Source organism: Amblyomma americanum, chromosome 10, assembly GCF_052857255.1.
Source record: "Amblyomma americanum isolate KBUSLIRL-KWMA chromosome 10, ASM5285725v1, whole genome shotgun sequence".
NCBI lineage: Eukaryota > Metazoa > Arthropoda > Arachnida > Ixodida > Ixodidae > Amblyomma > Amblyomma americanum.
This window is the reverse complement of record NC_135506.1, coordinates 49,116,127-49,133,589: the sequence shown is the minus strand read 5'-3', so window position 1 is coordinate 49,133,589 and position 17,463 is coordinate 49,116,127. Positions and strand designations below refer to the sequence as shown.

The following is a 17,463-nucleotide window of genomic DNA, read 5'->3' as shown; positions in this document are numbered from 1 at the left end:
AGGGAGAGCTTTCCTCTAGCCTTTATGAAAGCGTTCCAGTTACTGACTAATGGTGTGAGCAACACCTGACGCTCGGACAATGTCCGAACCTTCCTTCCGTCTCCTACGCTTGCATTAATACTTGCCCTCCCCACTTGTCCCAAACCACCACTCGTCCGTCCTTCCAACACTGCGAGGGGTTTTACAAATTTTGAAAAGTGTGCCCTAACGGTGTCGAGAACACACTGTGCAAGTGAACACTTCGAAAGGTACAGTACTGGTCAAAAAATTAAGTTCTGCGCGATTAGGCAAACTACATCAGGGAACATCAGCACAGAAACATCAGGGAACATGCATGCTCGATATGCTGCAATGAACACCAGCTGAGTAGCTAGCGAGGAAAAACAGTTTTTTCTTCTTTTGTTTCGTGATGCCTCATCCCGTAAACTTTTGTGCAGCCTTTCAGCCCACGAATTTGCTGCTCCGCTATACAGGTGTAGCTCAGCTACATCGAATGGCTTTTGTTAGAAACAATCTAAGAAATAATGCCGTGGTACCACAAATGCAAGCATCGTTCGTCTGCTATGCGACGTCATGACATGTTAAAGAACCCCGGGTGATCTAAATTCGCAGCTGTTCACTGCAACGTCTCTCATAGCCTATGTGTCGCTTCGGTGACATTAAACGTCACTTTTGAAACACCAAGACCTCTCACTGTACGTCCTCTCATGTGAGGTGTTGCGCGATCGTATTTGAACTACAAATACAAAGCACGTTTTGAATTAGCCGCCGCGGTGGCTGAGTGGTTACGGCGCTCGGCTGGTGACCCGAAAGACGCGGGTTCGATCCCGGCCGCGGCGGTCGCATTTCGATGGAGGCGAAATTCTAGAGGCCCGTGTATTGTGCGGTGTCAGTGCATGTTAAAGAACCCCAGAGGGTCGAAATTTCCGGAGCCGTTCACTACGGCGTCCCTCGTAGCTTGAGTCACTTTGGGACGTTAAACCCCCATAAATCAAACCGGGCACATGTTGCAGCGCCCCCTGTGAAATCACATTAACAAAACAAGTTCCTTTCTGATAAGCCGTGGGGACAGCCACCTGTTAAGTTCGAGTTGAATAGAAGGACGTTATTTCTTTCCTTATTTCTTTTTTCTATCTTTCGTTCTTTCTCTTTTATTGCGTTCCATGACTTCATTATTTCTTTACAAAACGAAATGTCTTGAAAATTGCAAAGAAACGCTGTCCTTTTAGCATTTCGCGCATGACAAAAGGACGGCAGGAATGTATAGCGCGCATGCAAAACATTTTCGTGAGGTTAGTCATATTCGTCCCATGCCTCTGCTTCAATTTCGAAGGTGCACAGGAAATACCTTGATTTGGTAATACACCTATTCGGTCAAAAATGCCAGCGTTTGAGGATGTTCAATCAATCAATCAATCAATCAATCAATCAATCAATCAATCAATCAATCAATCAATCAATCAATCAATCAATCAATCAATCAACTTTTATTTTCCACAAGCAAAAGGGTGAAGGGTGGCATGTTAGCACCGGCCACCGAAGACGCTGGCTAGGACAGAACCGTCGGGGGAATGACTACTAGCATAAGTCTCGAGGCTTACCTGGGAATCAAAGCTATGGACGTTGCCCAGAGGAGACCACTATATTTTTTTCCCGTGACTCAAGTGTCAACTATAGTTTTACCATTGGGTGATAGGCTTTCTTGAAGAGGTTTTATCGTTTACGAGGCTATGATGTTTTGCTTCGGAGGATGCTTGTAATGCGTGGCCCTAAGCGTAGCAATAGGACCCCTAAGTGTCGCAATAGGACGGCCATTCGGGGAAGCAGTTCAGTTTTCACACAGAGTAGCCTTGGTTGGCATTTGAGGAGGAGGGTGGTGAGGACCATTTGGCACTAATTGTCGCATCGTTGGGTGCCGGAATATACTCTGCATACTTGGCACTGCGGTTGTCTAAAGCGCTGTCGGGCATAGCAAGCATTCGGACAGCCCGTAGTACCTCTCATTCCGGGTCGCGAATACGAAAGCAAAGTTTAGTGAAAGGCTCGTGCAGTAACGGTTTCAGTCTCTTTTCGGCGGCCAGGAAGTGGTCAGGAAGTTCTATGTGCGTTGCAACCTCAGAAACTTAGAGAACAAGGGGGTGCTTTTCTGAGTTATCCAGGCTAAATGCTCGCTGTGCGCTTAGGTTATGTTTAGTTAAATGAAATAGATTGTTTTCCTTTCATACACACTATGCAGGTGCTCCTTTCATGACCGCTGGTCATATGTTCTCCAAATTCAGTGAAAAAGACGAAATGAAAATCGCAAGCCAGTCATTTTGTAGTTTTTAAAGTACGCGTATACCCAGCCCCAGTAAGAGCATTGTTTTCTTCTTCCCAAGATAACGAAACACTTGGTTTACCTAGAACTTCTCACAACAATGAAAACTTTTTCAAAAAAAAAAAGGCGTAGCTAAAGCAAAGAAGAAAGCGCGCCTATCATCCCTCATTACGTTTACAAGTTCTTCGTTATGTTTGCTCCTTTCTATAATTTCTTCTTCTCAATGTTTAATCTTTTTTTTCACATCACAGTCGTCCTTTACATCCCTCTTTTTCTTTCCGTCAAGGTACACCAGTGTGATCGTCACAACTTACATAATTTTACCACAAAAAGATTGCACAACTCTGGGGTGCCTTAACAATAAGCAGACTCTGTACTTCGGTCAACAACGCCTCAAACTTCCTGCTCCAAATACTCCGAAGCAGCACAGATAATTGGCCCAATATTAGAAGTGGCTGGTTTTACACTGGTCATTTGTAAGACCATCCTTTGCCAATACACATCCAGTATTGGGCCGATTATCTGTGCTGCTTGTGCTGGGATAGCATCGACGTCGTTATCATAGCGCCCACGTGCACACCACCGAGGTATAGCGACACGGAGCTAGGTGGGCATTTGTGTCGATCGCAGCGTTCATATTTCTTTGGACGCTGCGTTTCGAAACAAGCAGGCCACTCTGGGACGGACGTGACGCTTGGCAAGCTAGAAAGAACATCGAGGGCAGGTCGCTTCCTGAACCGCGCCTCGTCCCAACGCCGCCGCATCCGGTTTCCCGCCAGAAGATGCGCGCGTAATCTCCCATTGCGCGCCGACCTTCCGTTTCCTGTCGGCGGGGAAAAAAAATGTTTCCATCAACGACCTTGGCGTCGGCCGGCGCCGCTTCATATCTCTCTAACGTCGCAACTCCATCAGTGTTGTACACAGCAGACGCCTCTGCGTGCAGGACGAAGTACCACGCCGTAATCGCGGTGGTTTGGGCTCTCGGTAGTTCGCGTCGAAATGGTGTAAAAGAAGTTAAATGTAGGGGTCCACAGCATCAGTAAACAGAAGCACTGATAGTACCTCAATCAGGCGTCAGTGCCGATGCCCTGGGTCTGGCTCACAAGGGCAGCTGGTCCTCCAGGCGGTCGGAGGCAGTATAAGCGATGCAAGTGAGGGGAGGCGCATAGTGAAGCGGGCGAGCTGAAGGGCTACAGGCCAGGAAACCGGTGTTCGAGAATAGCAAGGAGTTCGATGCAGTTACTGCAGGAGTATTGAGAACGGTAGCCGTAGAGATGAAGGCGGAACGGCGCTAACGTAGTACTGCGGTTAACTTTTCATGGAAGCCTGAACTACATAAGAGATATCGTCATTGCTGATTAATTTAAAGTGGGACACGTTCTAGTGCTTTCAAACCAATCTTGATTAATCAGAAAGCAGGAAAACAGCTTCGCGCGTTAAACGGCAAGCAAACGCACAAAAAATAAAAACGCCCGGAAGAGAAAATCTTCACGCCTTGCGTCGTTCGCGAATGCTAATTCTTTGTCACGCAGTGCGATTGACTCCTCCGTTTTTCTGTCCGTATATTGCCTAGATTATCGTTCTCCTTGCATCTGACTCTGCGCAAGATTTCTTTTTTTATCGCAATCGGCTCACACCAGCTTATGTTGCTGTGGTGCGCAAAATGGCTACCTGGGTAGTTTATATACACCTAAGACATATTTTTGGGCCCACCCGCGCAACGCAGCAACAACCGATCTCTCCGATATAAGCGAGGTGAATGAACACCTGAATAGGTGTTTTCTCTATGTTACACTAAGATCTGTCACGCTTTGTTGCCCTATGTCAGAGCAAAGAGTTGTGTCAGGAGAGGAGGAGAATTTTTGAAGAAAGCCGAGGAAACCAGCGGCGATTATGTCCTACAAAGAACACTACAACATCCCCCCCCCCCCCACCCCACCCCACCTCAGCGAGGAAGCTGAGTGAGTCTAAACTGCTCTTAAATAGGACCGCCAGATCTGCTATGTTCCTTGAAGTTTGCATTCAATGGTGTTATCAAGCAGAGGAGTCTCGTTGAAACCTGCGTAGAAAAACAGCTAGCAGCCCTTGTAACGCCCTCTTTTCATTTTTACTTCCAAAACCACGGGTTGGCGCAGACTAACAGTACTTTTCTTTTGACATTGTTCCGTTTTTATCGCCGTCCGCACCGATTGCCAGATCCCGGTGAATGCAGGGTCGTAATGTCAATTGCACATAAGCGTGGCGAGGGGCGAAAAGAATATAAATGGAATGGAATCGGAACATCATTGCCGCGGGCAGTTAAGGAACTTACATGCGAGTAATGCGAAAGCATTGCAATTCTAATCCAATTTCATTTTTATTCAGTTATAATACTATTCCATATCTGTTCTAATTCCTATTCTACTGTAATTCCATTTCAATTCTATTCAAATTTTGTTTCAATTCTTTTCTATTTCTATTCTACTCCTTTCTAGCTGGTGCAGTTGTGAGAACTAGTACTCGCTATTACTGGCCAACATTTCGCATTTTCCCGCCTCTGATGACGTCACACCGCTTCGAATAGTTGCGAGCTTTGTTACGCCACTACTTTTTGGGCGACGCCAGGTTTCGTGCCAATGAGCACATAATGCTTTCGAATTAAAATTACTATTTCACTTCTACCACTGCGTCCGGCCATGAAAGAGTAATGAGTAATGAGGTCAACTACCACCCGCAAACACTGTCACGTTCAGAGCATCCTTTGTGTCTCGTGTGGAACAAATATCCAAAGGCAAATTTCAATTTCTTTATTCCGAAGGCCAATATCTAGAACATATGTCTCCTTGAAGACAAAGCCATTTGGAAGAAAAATATGTGTGCGTGTCAAAGGAAAGCCAAGGGAGAATTTGCGTTGCGTTTAGTGCGCAGGAATAATGTATCCTGCGAGTTCCACATCACGTAACTGCTAACACGTAGCCTTTTACCTTGTATCAAGAGGGCAATCATATCTGCAGGCTTTTCCTCGCATGGAACAAGGAAAAGCCTGTTCAGAACAACCGCATCCAATAAACCGCGGCGCCATTACGCATTCCATGCTGTCGCAAGCTTGCAAGGTTTTCTTTGTCTTTCTTAAGTGGAAGCCAACAAGAGGCCAACAAGTTAAATTGGCAAGAGCAAACGGCTGTTTCTGAACCACAAATTCGACATTGCGTAGATAACGTTTTACAGCGATAGCTGTTAGGCGCCCGCCCCTGGCTTTCCCGTCGCCGTCGGCGTAACCGGTCAGCTGGTCCGCATAAGCCTACGGGCGCTTCTGTTCGGAACAGCCGCCATCCAGTGCAGGGGCGCATCACGTGACCACTACACCAAACCACCAACACTTAAACAGCTACACCAACCTACACAAACGCCTAAATAGCTATCGCTGAATCTTGCGTTACACAGTGTACGCTAGAGTGCTCTCTCTACCTCTGTATTCCGTATGAAGTGCAGGCTGACACTAGCGGTCTGTTCTTGCCTAACTTCATCAGCAGCGCACCTAATGTCATTTGATCAAAGATTAGCGAGGGCGTGACCAGGGCGGGCGTGACCAGTGATGCAAAAGAGCAAAAGCCGTACCATACGCTGCACACTGGACATCCTAGTTCAACAGCTCCCAAACTGTGGTGCGTGCACCAAGTTCATTAACTAGAACAAAATACGCACCTCACTTCCTGTGATCTCACCTACAGTGATTCGTCCTAGAGGCAGCGGTGCAGTGGAAACATGCATCAACTTCCTGCTTTTTACCAAAACCAACAAGGAAACACCCATATTCACTGCTGTTTCAAACTGGAAATTTCCATTTGATACGCTCGAGCGTGCAGTCTATTTCCAGGTTCTTTTTTTCTGAAGGCGAAGGTTAGATTGAGGAGGGTTTGCAACGGGCATCGCGCCGTTTCGGTCTCCACTATAAGATGGCAGAAATGCGGGAGTCGCACTAAACTTGCATGTGCAGACATTATCACTAATGCGCAGAACGCAGAACCCCAAGCGACTTGCTTCTGGGCTTCTGCTTCGGGGACTTGCTTCATGGCTCGATTCGCATCGCCCGCGTTCATAATTCCTTTTTAGGGAAAAGAAACTCTCGTCCTCACAGTTCTAAAATGAGCCACACTTGTACGGCTTAGAAGCAAGCTCCCTGGACTCTTTACTTTTGACAAAGGATGCCCTCCATTTCTTTGCTTGCAGCACTAAGGAATTCGGAAGGTGTGCGTTCATTCGGGTAGTTCTAGCACGTTGTTGCAAGATAAAAATTTCAGCCAATCAGGATGCATCAAACAGCATAGGTGGTATATTCCTGGCGACCTCCAACTGTAGGAAAATGATCTGGGACCGAATGTTCGTCGTCGTGGTGGCTCAGGTCAAACGACGTGCTGAAGATGCTGATGATGGTCACCGCCAAGACGAGGGACGTAGCCACGTTGTTGAGGATGTCTGCAGGGCGCCGATGGCAAGGCTTGCGGAGGTCGAGGCACCCGAGAATTATCAGCAGGACGCCAACGACAACCTTGGGGCAGAAGTGAGATAAAAGCGACGTTTTGAAGTGATTCCTTGCTTTGCAACTTTACTGGCGCTTGTAATATTTTTTTAAATGGCTTTGCTGGACCCTAGAAACTTCATGTTTACAAAGTGCATTTCGTTATATTGTCACTATATTGTCACTAATGGCTTATAATGTCACTAATGACAATATAAGTCTTCCTTATATTGTCGTTAGTGATGACTCTTTTGCGCCAGACAGACAACTTTAAGGGTGGATTTGCAGGGACTCTGGAACAAACGCAAACGCAACCTTGGTTTAATTAGCGCCAGGAAGATTGCAGAGTTGCAGGATTCAAAAGCATATCATCACTCCAGCCTCCGTTCCATGCACGCGTTGTACAGGCACACGGGACGAAAAAGAAGTCAGGGGACATTTAATGCGCCTTAAGCGTGGAATTCGATAGCATTAGGGATCCCCATTGTTGCTACTTTGGTGTTTCTGTGTCAATTTCTATACGTATCGGGATTTCTAGTCGGATTCTAATCAGCACTCAACCGGTCCACTTCGATCACACAGCTTATTCAGCATATGACGTCACAAGGTGGCGTGACCTCTTCATCCGGTAGGCCGGTTGCCATCTGCCGCCGTGGGCACGTTGTGATCACGTCAGAAAGTCACGTGACTTATCTGGCACAATCACCAATTTCATCCGCACCTGACACGGTGGGCCGCTTGCCGCTTGCCATGGTGGGCAGGTTGCAATGACGTCACAAGATCGCGCGACCTTCCGTTGGGCCGCTTTCCACATGCCACGGTGGGCAGATTGTAATGACGTCACAAGGCCACGTGACCATTCTCGACCAATTAGAGAATTTTGTCTAGGACCTCGGCGGGGTGTTGGTATGACAACTCTAATGCTACCGAATAAAATAGAAAAAAACCAAGGACGACAGCTTCAAATATGCAAGCCATGACAGCAGAGGCTGTTGCTTTGTAAACATGATTGTAGACTGTCATTGAAGATGAGCACTAGCATGCGCATTCCTTCGTGATACTTCCAAAGTGCTTTCAGGAGGGCCACTAGCAAAAAACTTCACTGACCTCGAGTTGCTTGTCCGATCCTGAGTTAGATTCGCCCTTACAAAAATTTAATTAGACAGTCTACAGACCGTCCATGGACTTTTTTGTATAAAGTCTGTAGATAGTCTATAGACCAACCCTAGAGGATAGTCTATAGGCAATACAAATCATATAGACAGTCTATAGATAATCTATAGGCTTATGGCCATATGCTTTTATTATAACAAAGTTTAGCTTACGGGCAGTCCATAGGCTATGAATAGACGAAAAGAAATGTCAATAGGAAGGCAATAGAGTCAATAAGAAGTCTATTGACTGCCTATAGACCATTTTTATAAGGATGTGCTCTTGCGGAAATCCTTTACAGAACGCGCTGGTACGAGACGCACTTTTTCCCCAGCAAATATCACTCGGATGTACCTTAAGGGCGAAATGACCCTTGGAGGGCCACACAAGTGGATGGTCCCACTCACCTGCAGCGCGATGGAGATGCTGGCCAACGCGACAACGAGCGTGTAGAAGGGGTGGCGGTTCCCCTGCTCCAGAGTGTGCTTCAGCTGCGCCGAGTTCAGCGTCAGCAAGGCCACGTCCAGGAACCCCTCCGCCACCGTCTTCTTGGTGGCGTACACGTTGGCGTCCACGTCGGCTCCGTCGTCCGCATCGGTCACGATACCGTTCGGGGTGTCCGCCTGCTTGTGAGGAAAGGATGAAACACCGCTTGTGACACAAGCAACACAGGAGAACACGACCATAATCATCATCATAATTATCTGTGGTTACGCGCATTGTAGGATAAAGGCCCTGTAAAGTGACCTCCAAGTAGCTCTGTTTAGCACCAGCCGTGTCCAGGCTAGCCCTGCAAATTTTTTCATTCCATTTTCTTACGTCTACTGCCCTGCGCTTCACTGTCCTCAGAATACCTCCTATTACCCCTGAGCGTCGGTTATCTGTTCTCCTCATTACATTCAACAGCAAATTTCCATTGTCATCTCTCTATTAGCGCTAAGATATTGACACGTGTACTTATCTTTATCGGGCGACCCCGTTTCGCCGCCTAACAAGTGTTATCGCACAGCGCGGGACGCGCCTGCATCTATCCGAAGTTTCTGGCCGAACCTTATGTCATCTGATTTCATCGCCTGACGCGAATGGTCTAGAACTTTGTGGAAGGCACGCGGGTCCCAACGATTAGTCTGGAACATTCGACGACTGCTATATAACAGCCGACGCGCTTGACCCGCGGATCAGATTTTCGACGATCGCCGACCGTGTTCGCCGCTGCCGTTGTGCTGTAAGTGTAGCCTCTTTTTGTGGGCACAGGTTCGCCCAATAAAAGTTAGTTTTGTCTTTCACAGTGTTGGTACTGTGTTCTTCAACGTCACCACCACGTTACAATATCTTTAACGCGATTTCGTGCTCTTACTCATGCTGCTCTCTCTCTCTCTCTCAGCCTCTTAGCTTAGCCCTTCTATTTTCCTTTCCATAGCTCGCTACCTATTCACAATTTGATTTCTAGACTTTTCATTAGCCACCAGGCTTGGCCCCTTCCGGTGCGTGTCCGCAAGAACCAAATATGGCGTCGCACAAATCAATTCTCGAAACTTTAAGATCTGATGCGAAAGCATGGTTGGCCCTCTAGAATTTTAAACCGTACTTGGGTTTCGCGTGTGCGTATGTACATTCATGCCAAAAAAGAACCTTCGTAGAGATTGCGCGCACTGCGAGCCATTTGCAAGTTCGAAATAGGTGCAAGCAAAATCGTTCAAGTTATGCCGTCCACCCGACGGGTGAACAAAATAAAGGCAGATCTTCCTCCTACCACTACCACTACCACCGCTACAACCACTACCACCACTACTACCACTACCACTACTACTACAGCTGCTGCCACCACTACGGCCACTACTACTTCTACTGCCGGTTCAACAACTATTACTATAGTACTGCAACTGTGAAAACTAGCACTGTTTCTACTACTAGTACAGCTACTACTACCACTACGGCTAATTTGCTACAGCAACAATTACGTCTACAAGAACCACGTGAAGCCTTCCTGAGACAGCATTTGGCTGAATGGCTGAGTTAATGTTACACTGAAGACGATTAAGTCCATGCAAAAATGATTCAAGCCACTGGAGCTCATGGTTTCTGGAAAATCCTTTTTATGCACTTTAAAGCCCTTTTGCTTCATGACAGAAGAAGGCTTCAATGTGGCTGTGTGCATTTCCAGTGCCTTGACACGATTTGCGACGCCGTCTTAGACGCAAAAAGTCGATTATATGCCGGTTGCAATAGATGCCTTTCCTTGGCTAAGCTTGGCGATGCTAACCTAGCTATTAGGATGGACTGCTAGTTATGGTAGCACACTCAAGCCAACGTACCTTACCGCAGTGACATGAAACATGCCTCTCAATCGTTCATAGTAATTCTCTATTTTTGCACTTTACCGTAAGAACCTCTGAAGCTGGACCAAGAGATCCCGTTGTATCCTACACAACTCACTCTACTATTAAGGCCGAGTTAGCAATTTACTTAAGTGCATTGTAGGGAAAGTGCTGGTTTATTACTTTACAAGAGCCCCTTTCAAGAGAACCTTTAGCTCTTGAACCTTGCTTGAAAAGTGTGAAGATAATTAAGATTTGATACGTTTTTCAGAACTCTTTGATTTCTATTACCAAGTCTACAACGTGGAGTACAGTATGAAGCGGGATGGGGATATGTCCATGTGGCGCGGTCTAGCGCTCATTATCACGATCATCATCAGCCTGACCACGCCCACTGCAGGACAAATGCCGCTCCCATATCTCTCCAATTAACTCTATCCTGTGGCAGATGCGGCCCCCCTATCCCCGCAAACTTCTTAATTTTATCCGTCCGCCTAACCTTCTGCCACCCCCTGCTATGCTTGCCTACTCATGTAATCCACACCCTTACCCTTAAGGGCCACCGGTTATCTTGCCTTCGCATCACATGCCCTGCCTATGCCCATTTGTTCCTCTTGATTTCGACTAGGATGTCACTATAACCCGCGTTTGTTCCCTCACCCACTCTGCCCTCTTCCTCTCTCCAAAAGTTACACCTACCATTTTCCTTTCCACTGCTCGCTGCGTTGTTCTTGATGTAATTTGAACCATTTTCGTTAGACTCCATGCTCCTGCCCCATAGGTAAGTACCGGTAAGATACATCTCTTATGTACTTTTCTCTCGAAGGGTATCAGTATAGCATATTGCTTTTGATATTATCGGTATTAATATTGGCATAGTATTATCTCCAAACCCTTATTTAACGAATACACGAGCTATTTGCTAAACAAGCACTGAAACTTGAGGGGACACTTGAGCTCTGCCTTAAGGGTATGACGCAATAGCGGTAATGGGTCCCTGCAGTCACCTGTGGCCATATCTGAGTATCACTTCGCAGGCACAGTCATTCTCTACAATCATAGATCGCTGGTAGTCCTCATACCCCTTCAGGCGCCGTGGTGCAGCGGTCAAGCAATGCGCCACTGCCTTCAAACGCAGCCACCGGTGGGGCTTGTGAGACCCAGCTTGCTCTTCCCGTAGCAATCTCTCGCGATCAATCGTTAATTTAACAGCTACCCTCACAGTCTGGTGTGCAGGTTGTGATAACGTCACTAGGTCACGTGACACTGGTACGTCGGCAATGCGGACGCCGGGTTTTCAGCAGAAAGAGAGCCTTAACTCTATTGCGTTAAAATGAGCGAGCAGCAGAAGTCGAAATTACCAGCTATTAGCCAGAGCAGCCGCGCGAAGCAGTTGCTGGCGGGGCTAAGTGAAAGGTGACGGCTATTGTCGCTGCGGACAGAGAACCCGAGTTTGCAGGCGGTCTTCCGCCTGCGACCTATTTGGAACGCAATCGTTAATGAAAGCAGACAACAAGCGCAGTGGCTGCGACATTTTTCTCTCGAAACAGTCAATGTAAGTAGCGTTACCAACCAACGTTGCCGTAGCTGATATTCTCAGCATCGTCCTCCCTTGTGCTGGTCGCGAAGGCGTCCTGTAAGTTGCTATTGCTCTGCACTGGATCATATCTGAAATTACGATTCGGTATACTGCTGACGTAGCAGGAGCGTGGGACCAAAATCATACTCCGACTCTCAAGATGCGGCAGAAGACACCGATTACACGCGCACCACTTGTTGGACCGAGCTCAAGCAGACGAACTTCTCCCGTCAGTTCCCTCAACCTACGTCACCATGAACATGTTAGCCGGATGACTATGACGTCATGGAGCACTCCAGCGCTGGCGCCAATTAACTGAGACCTTAGCTGCCCGTACAAAACCGCTTGCAGTTAATTATTCACGCTTCGCACTGGTTATTTGAGCCCGTTTTAATGATTACCATGTCTATATTCCTCTTTCGAGGCACAAAAAGACGGACACTCAAAAACATTTCGTCTGTAGCAGTTTAATGTGTACCGCTAAATACCTAACTCCATGGAGGAGGCGCACGACATGAAGGTGCCTGCGTCAGTGCAAGTGGGAGAAAATCGAAAGGGAACACTTAGTTTGCACCGAAGAACTAAATTTACTTCTGCACCACACTTGAAACGGAACGAAAGGGTGATGCAAAAAAAAAAAGTTATAGAGGGACAAAAATATGCGTCAGATCTGCGCCTGGAACATATTCGTTAACTGAGCATACTAATGTGTTCGTTTTGGTATTGCCTGAAGACATTGCGGTGAGCGTCGCTAGCATTGTAGTACAAGCGCGGTAGGCATTCTCGTCTGATTATTCGTCGTGCTTCGGGGAACCAGAAAAGGCAGCACTTTCTTATCATCTGGGCGCTCGAACACATATCGGACATATATCGGGCAAACTGAGTTGGACATTCATGTTCCGCTATTTAGCTTTAATTATCGCATTCTTTCTCTCGACGCTGCTGCTCGTGCTAAGGCATGGCCGATATACTATGCAATGCGAACAGTCGACATCGAGTGTAGTGTTATTTCTGTAGCAGCATTTTCCTCCCCTGCCCATTCTTTCCTTCCTTTACTTCCCGGCCTCACCGCCCAGTTATACTGCTCCACGTTTATACAGAAAGCACCAGTTGTGAGGACGAGGTCTTACGTGCATGTTCAAAGAAGCCAGGGCGAACGCTGCCCCTAATGTTAGCTATTTCGCACAAGATTTTATAATTTTTAAACATTAATGTGGGACGCGCGCCTGAAATCATGATTTCCATGGAAAATAGCGCCTCTGTCGTCATGCGGAGGGGTGCTGGCGAGATTAGTCTTGGAGCCGAATCGCTGAACAACGCCCGGCCAGGAAAATACATGGTGTGTCTTAATTTCTCCTTGCGTGCTACTTTTTTATTTTTTTTTTGTGGGGGGTAATCACTGAAGGCCGGTAACATTCTATTCGTCTACGTGAGGATATACTATGCAAAGAAACATTTTTTTTTGTATTTTCCACTGGTTCTTGTTCCGCTCACTATCTCGCATCCATTTCAACCTTGTGTTTTCCGAATAAAATTCACATTGAATGATTGCAAAAGATACATTCTCATGATTCTTTCATTCTCTAGGCATGCAAAAAAATGTATGCGATTTCGACCACTGCAGATATGTTAACCATGTTTGCGGATAGCGTTCTAAACTCAAATATCGCGATTTTTCTGAGAAGAAAAGGCTTTTAAGGGCAGAAAAAAATGTTCAGTACTCACGTCTTCGGACGCAGACGAGACGGAAACGATGGGCTGGCTGTCCATTTTGTGAGGCCGAAAAGAAATTCCGAGCAGTCGACGGGCAATAACTGGCGATAATGGAAGGGCCTCTTTGATCCCGGGGGATTAGGGAGTTCCCGGAGCAGATAGAGCAGTTGACGCCTCTATATACGAGCAGAGATTGGACAACCTTGCTTTGCTTTTGGCCGACCCGGCGGCCCAGCTCCCACTAACGGCGAGCAAGTGCAGCGCTTCCAGCATGAATACCACGCTTTAGCTGAGCTCTGGCCTATCAGCCGCATACCCGCCACAGCTCGGACCAGTGTAGGAAGATGTTTTCTCTCTCTTTCTCTCTCTCTTTTCTCTCTCTCTCTCTCTCTCTCTCGGGTTATCACAAGGAAGAATAAAATAACGAGAGGAAAGCTTTTCTTTCACAAAATGGTCGCAAATTTTGCTATATCTGTACCCTCAGTGAGTTCGCATAAACATGGACCCTGAAATGATTTTGATGGTCTTATTCTAGTACAACAGATCTTTAGAGGTGGTCCTTCTGAGTATTCGAGTAATAGTTAAAAGCTCTGCGTGGACCCTATAATTGGCAAATAATTCTATAAAAAAATTGCTGCTCGCAGTTGCTCGCAACCGATTAGTGCGACACCTCATACGCGTTCTTAGCCACCCCTAGCCGGTGACGTCACCGGGCAGTCTGGGCGAGCCTTCTCATTGGGCGTGACCAGCTGGCGCGGGCGGGATGGGGCTAGATTGACCGCGGAGGGATGCAATTCGACCTTGCTTATTTTATATTCTTTTCCGGCGCGTCGGAGTCCGTGAGTTGACGTGGCGATAAGGAGCATTTTTAATAGCCGATATCTCCGGTGTTAATGAAGCTTGCTTAAAAAACATTTTGCTGTGTGGTGACCTCTTATGAAATACCGATCGCTCGTGTGCTCTTTCTAATTTCAGTAAATACCATTTCATGCTCTCTATAAGGATGCCTGCTAAGTGCAATCAACCGTGCCCGACATTCTCGGTCAAAATGCGTCGAATATTTGGAGCTGCCCGCCTTATCGCGGGATTCCGGTGATTGGCTATCTTTCCGAGATAAACGGCGTCCTATTGAAGTTGTTTGAACGAAATGCGGCTTCCCTCCGTCAAACGAGCTGAATTGCCTTGCAGATATTGCCTGCTACAACGCTGAGCTTAAAAAGGAAGTGACATCTGTTCTCCTAACACGGATAGAGAACGCGCCCCTTGATCCCTTTTGAGAAGCATATTTTGTGCCGTCCAAGGCTCTCTTGAAGCCAATTTTGTGACAGGAGTTTCGCAGACGAAAAATAACACGGACCCCTAATTTGAATATGTGTTGGTAATGCGATAATACCTGCATTCCAAGGCATTGGTGCCTTTGCCAGAGGTGGCTGGTGGAGCTTGTGAAACCCACGTTGTTTTTCCGGAGCTCATTCCCGTACAACACCTGCCACCTGCCACCTGCCAAGGTTGGCTGGTGGAGGCTTCACAAAGACGAAACTGGTCTGGGGACGTCCCTTCTGGTCCGATGGCGTCATTTCCCCCACTGAGCGTACTTCTCCACTCTGCTGACATCATTAATGACGTCAGTGCCCGCCAGCCAACCAGAATTTTTCTGGATGACGCCGAACGGTCGCCACCGGCTTTCTGCTCCGGCAATGATTCTATGCTGTCGTATAAGAACGCTTTGAAGAATAATAATAATTTGTTTTGGGGGAAAGGAAATGGCGCAGTATCTGTCTCATATATTGTTGGACACCTGAACCGCGCCGTAAGGGAAGGGATAAAGGAGGGAGTGAAAGAAGAAAAGAAGAAAGAGGTGCCGTAGTGCAGGGCTCCGGAATAATTTCGACCACCTGGGGATCTTTAACGTGCATGCACTGACATCGCACAGCACACGGGCGCCTTAGCGATGTCAGTGCACGTTAAAGATCCCCAGGCGGTCGAAATTATTCCGGAGCCCTCCTCTACGGCACCTCTTTATTCCTTTCTTCGTTCACTCCCTCCTTTATCCCTTCCCTTACGGCGCGGTTCAGGTGTCCAACGATATATGAGACAGATACCGCGCCATTTCCTTTCCCCCAAAACCAATTATTATTATTAAGACACACCCATGTTGGATGGTGTAGTCGAAAGATAACTCTATGCTTAAAGTGAAGTTCGTGTGTCATTTTAGTGTATCCTTGTGTTCCACTGAATGCCGCTTCATTGCATTAAGTAATTCATTATTCCCGTGGTTTCAGTGCACTAGAAGAAGCCGCGGTTTATGTCGCTAATGATTCTACCATAGTGCGGCTGTCACGGATGACGGCTCTGCCTCCAGCCGTAACACACGTATCGTAGTATAAAAATACCGAACGTTTCTTGCATAAGAAGGCTCCACGATCGTGCCAACCTTCATGCCTTTCTTGCGAGCAGTAAGTGAGAGTTGTGTAAACTTTTTATAATTCACTTCGCTTTGTTACCCGCAAGATGCTCGTCATAGGAGGTTACATAAGGGTTGCGGTACGTAAAAAGGCAGCAAAAATAAACAGTCATTTTTAGCCACGTTGTACACATGAATTCAGGAAGAGGGCTTAGTCGGGCTGGTTGGTGCATGGTGATGATGTCTGTTATTGTGTTCCGTATCGTGTGTTAAGTCGTTTACAGCAGTTGTACATACGTGACTGAAAAGATTTCCATTGTGAAAGACCACTGCCATGCGGTCGAGAAACGATGTTGGGGAAGAATTCGGTAGAAAAGGCAGCTGTGCGGGCGCGTGGTCATGGTACCTGCTACTTTGGCTGGTGCGGAGAGAAATGTGAAGCAGGGACGCGCAAATGCAAGGTTCCTGTAGCCCAGAATAAAAAGGATTTAGGAAAAAAACATATACTACCTTTGCAGTCTGCGATGTTAAATGTGTGATAGGTTGATGGCCATGTTAAGTGTGACATGCTGACATGTGACAAGAAACAGTTAATGAATCAGGTCGCAAGTCGATATCTTTAACTTACTAGTGATTTGTACACGAGCAGCTTGACGTGCTCTGTGGAGGTGACGCTTTGAAAATCCTAGCTTTTCAATACGGATGGTATTATGTTGTCAGTATGTCTCTTTTGTTAGCACTCTGCCTTTTTGTGAGCTGCCAGTCGGAGTACTCATCTTACATGCACCGTGAAGTATTCATGATTCTCTTTTCAATGTTTGTCATGTTTATTTTGATAAGAAGGGTTCCAAATCAGACGCAACCTAAAGCTTACGCAATCAGTATGTCGCGGAAAACCGGTTTCAACAGTCGCACGAGAGAAAAGCGGGTGCGCACAAGCGAACAGGAATCGTTGGAGACGTTTCAAGTTTTATAATGTCAAGGACTTACTCTATCCAGCTCTTTATCGGCAATAATTTCGAACAGGACACTGAGCACAGGAAGTAAGTGTCTTCGTTTCTGTTTTGGTTTATTTTTCGAGCGCTGTTTACTTTTGACTGCCATATCGCTTTATTGGTCCTTACCGGATAGCTCTGTAAACAAGCGGACATGGCACGATAGGAATGGATAGCTTAAGGATATCCGGTGCACTGCCGCTGCGGCCAGACTCTCTCCTCCTACGCTCTCTCCTACCACACTCACCCTCTCAGCGTACGTGGTCCGGCTCGCTGGTTCAAGATGGTGGGTTGAGACTGGAATTCGTAAAGTTTCTATTGAAAGCGTGGCGGCGTATTTCATTAAGCACATATTTTTGGGTACCGCGTCGATCGTCTAAAGCATGGTCTGTCGTCGTCAAAGCACGTAAGTCATACCCAACAACTCTGGACAAAAGCGTTTTTGAACGGGAAGGAATTTATAACGCTATTTTTTCATATATAGTAA

General features: G+C 46.9%; 1 protein-coding gene across 4 annotated transcripts; it reads right to left on the bottom strand.

The window, feature by feature from the left end:
- Positions 1-5,088: 5,088 nt before the first annotated feature.
- On the bottom strand, positions 5,089-13,903 carry LOC144108825 (ninjurin-2-like). 4 transcript variants are annotated; one of them, XM_077642008.1, is made up of 3 exons: positions 13,590-13,903; positions 8,375-8,593; positions 5,089-6,845 (listed from the first exon to the last, which is right to left on the bottom strand). In XM_077642008.1, the coding sequence occupies exons 1-3, from the start codon at positions 13,632-13,634 to the stop codon at positions 6,612-6,614; spliced, it is 498 nt and encodes a 165-aa protein (XP_077498134.1). In that variant the 5' UTR covers positions 13,635-13,903; the 3' UTR covers positions 5,089-6,611. The 4 variants fall into 4 exon arrangements, with proteins under 4 accessions (XP_077498134.1, XP_077498135.1, XP_077498133.1 ...); XM_077642009.1 differs by having other exon boundaries at positions 8,375-8,590; positions 13,590-13,896; XM_077642007.1 differs by lacking the exon at positions 13,590-13,903 and adding an exon at positions 11,859-11,980 and having other exon boundaries at positions 8,375-8,590.
- Between the last annotated feature and the right edge of the window lie 3,560 nt (positions 13,904-17,463).